The sequence below is a fragment of the Atta colombica genome, unplaced genomic scaffold (assembly GCF_001594045.1).
Source record: "Atta colombica isolate Treedump-2 unplaced genomic scaffold, Acol1.0 scaffold105, whole genome shotgun sequence".
Classification (NCBI taxonomy): domain Eukaryota; kingdom Metazoa; phylum Arthropoda; class Insecta; order Hymenoptera; family Formicidae; genus Atta; species Atta colombica.
Window position 1 is genome coordinate 4799977 of NW_017259190.1, and position 842 is coordinate 4800818.

An 842-nucleotide genomic window follows, 5' to 3' on the forward strand; every position below is an offset into this window, starting at 1 on the left:
CAAATGTGACAATACTTTTCTCTTGTTTCCTTTGATTCGACAAGTTTGAGCTAATCTTTTAAATTGCATGATTAATTAATAGAGACATGCTAGTATCCGAGTCGGTTCTTCGCGAATTGTATCCACGGGATTTAGGATTGGAGAGTCCGAATCCTGCCAATCAGTATCAGCTGTCGCGGCATAATTTGGGATCATTTTCGTCTTTGGGACTAGGCATTCCTTACAGATGGGCACAAAGAATGGCTGGTCTACACTTTGTCTCATGTGACACGACCGAACAACAACAAAAGGTACACATCCTTGTAAAAAATGTTTACATGTATGTCCTATGACATAAACGTTAAAAATAGTTGCTCTGTTTGTAAGACAAAAAATTAATAACGGTTCAAACATATAAATCTCTTCCACGGTAGATGCGCAATTAAAGTAACATATTCTAATTAAAATTCAATTTTATGTCATTTTTATTTGTAGCTGACGAGTCAAGAATTGGCACAAGACTGTGTGGAGAGTGTGTTGAAAGAAATTAAACGGCGCATAAAAGCGAGACTGGATCTATGTATGGAAATACGACAACTAGAGTCCGGCAATCTACCAATATTTATCAGTACGACAGATCCCGTGCCACAAAAAATCTCAACGTCTTTGCATCGATTCACGACTATGACCTGGAAAAATTACTCAAATTATGTTGCTTCACCGGAATTTTACCAACGGGGATTAGTGTTATCTGTAGACATCTTTTATGAAGCTATACTTCGTCGTGGCAGTAGTATGATTATTATTATTATTATTATTATTATTATTATTATTATTATTATTATTATTATTATTATTATTAT

At 34.8% G+C, this 842-nt stretch overlaps 1 protein-coding gene across 1 annotated transcript in view; it reads left to right on the forward strand.

Moving 5' to 3' along the window:
- Window positions 1-842, forward strand: part of LOC108689237 (THO complex subunit 5 homolog) — a 5188-nt gene that overhangs the window by 2702 nt on the left and 1644 nt on the right. Inside the window, exons 9-10 of the mRNA XM_018195928.1 lie at window positions 83-290; window positions 475-772. Of these exons, the coding sequence (XP_018051417.1) occupies window positions 83-290; window positions 475-772 (506 nt within the window). The remainder of the gene's footprint in view (window positions 1-82; window positions 291-474; window positions 773-842) is intronic.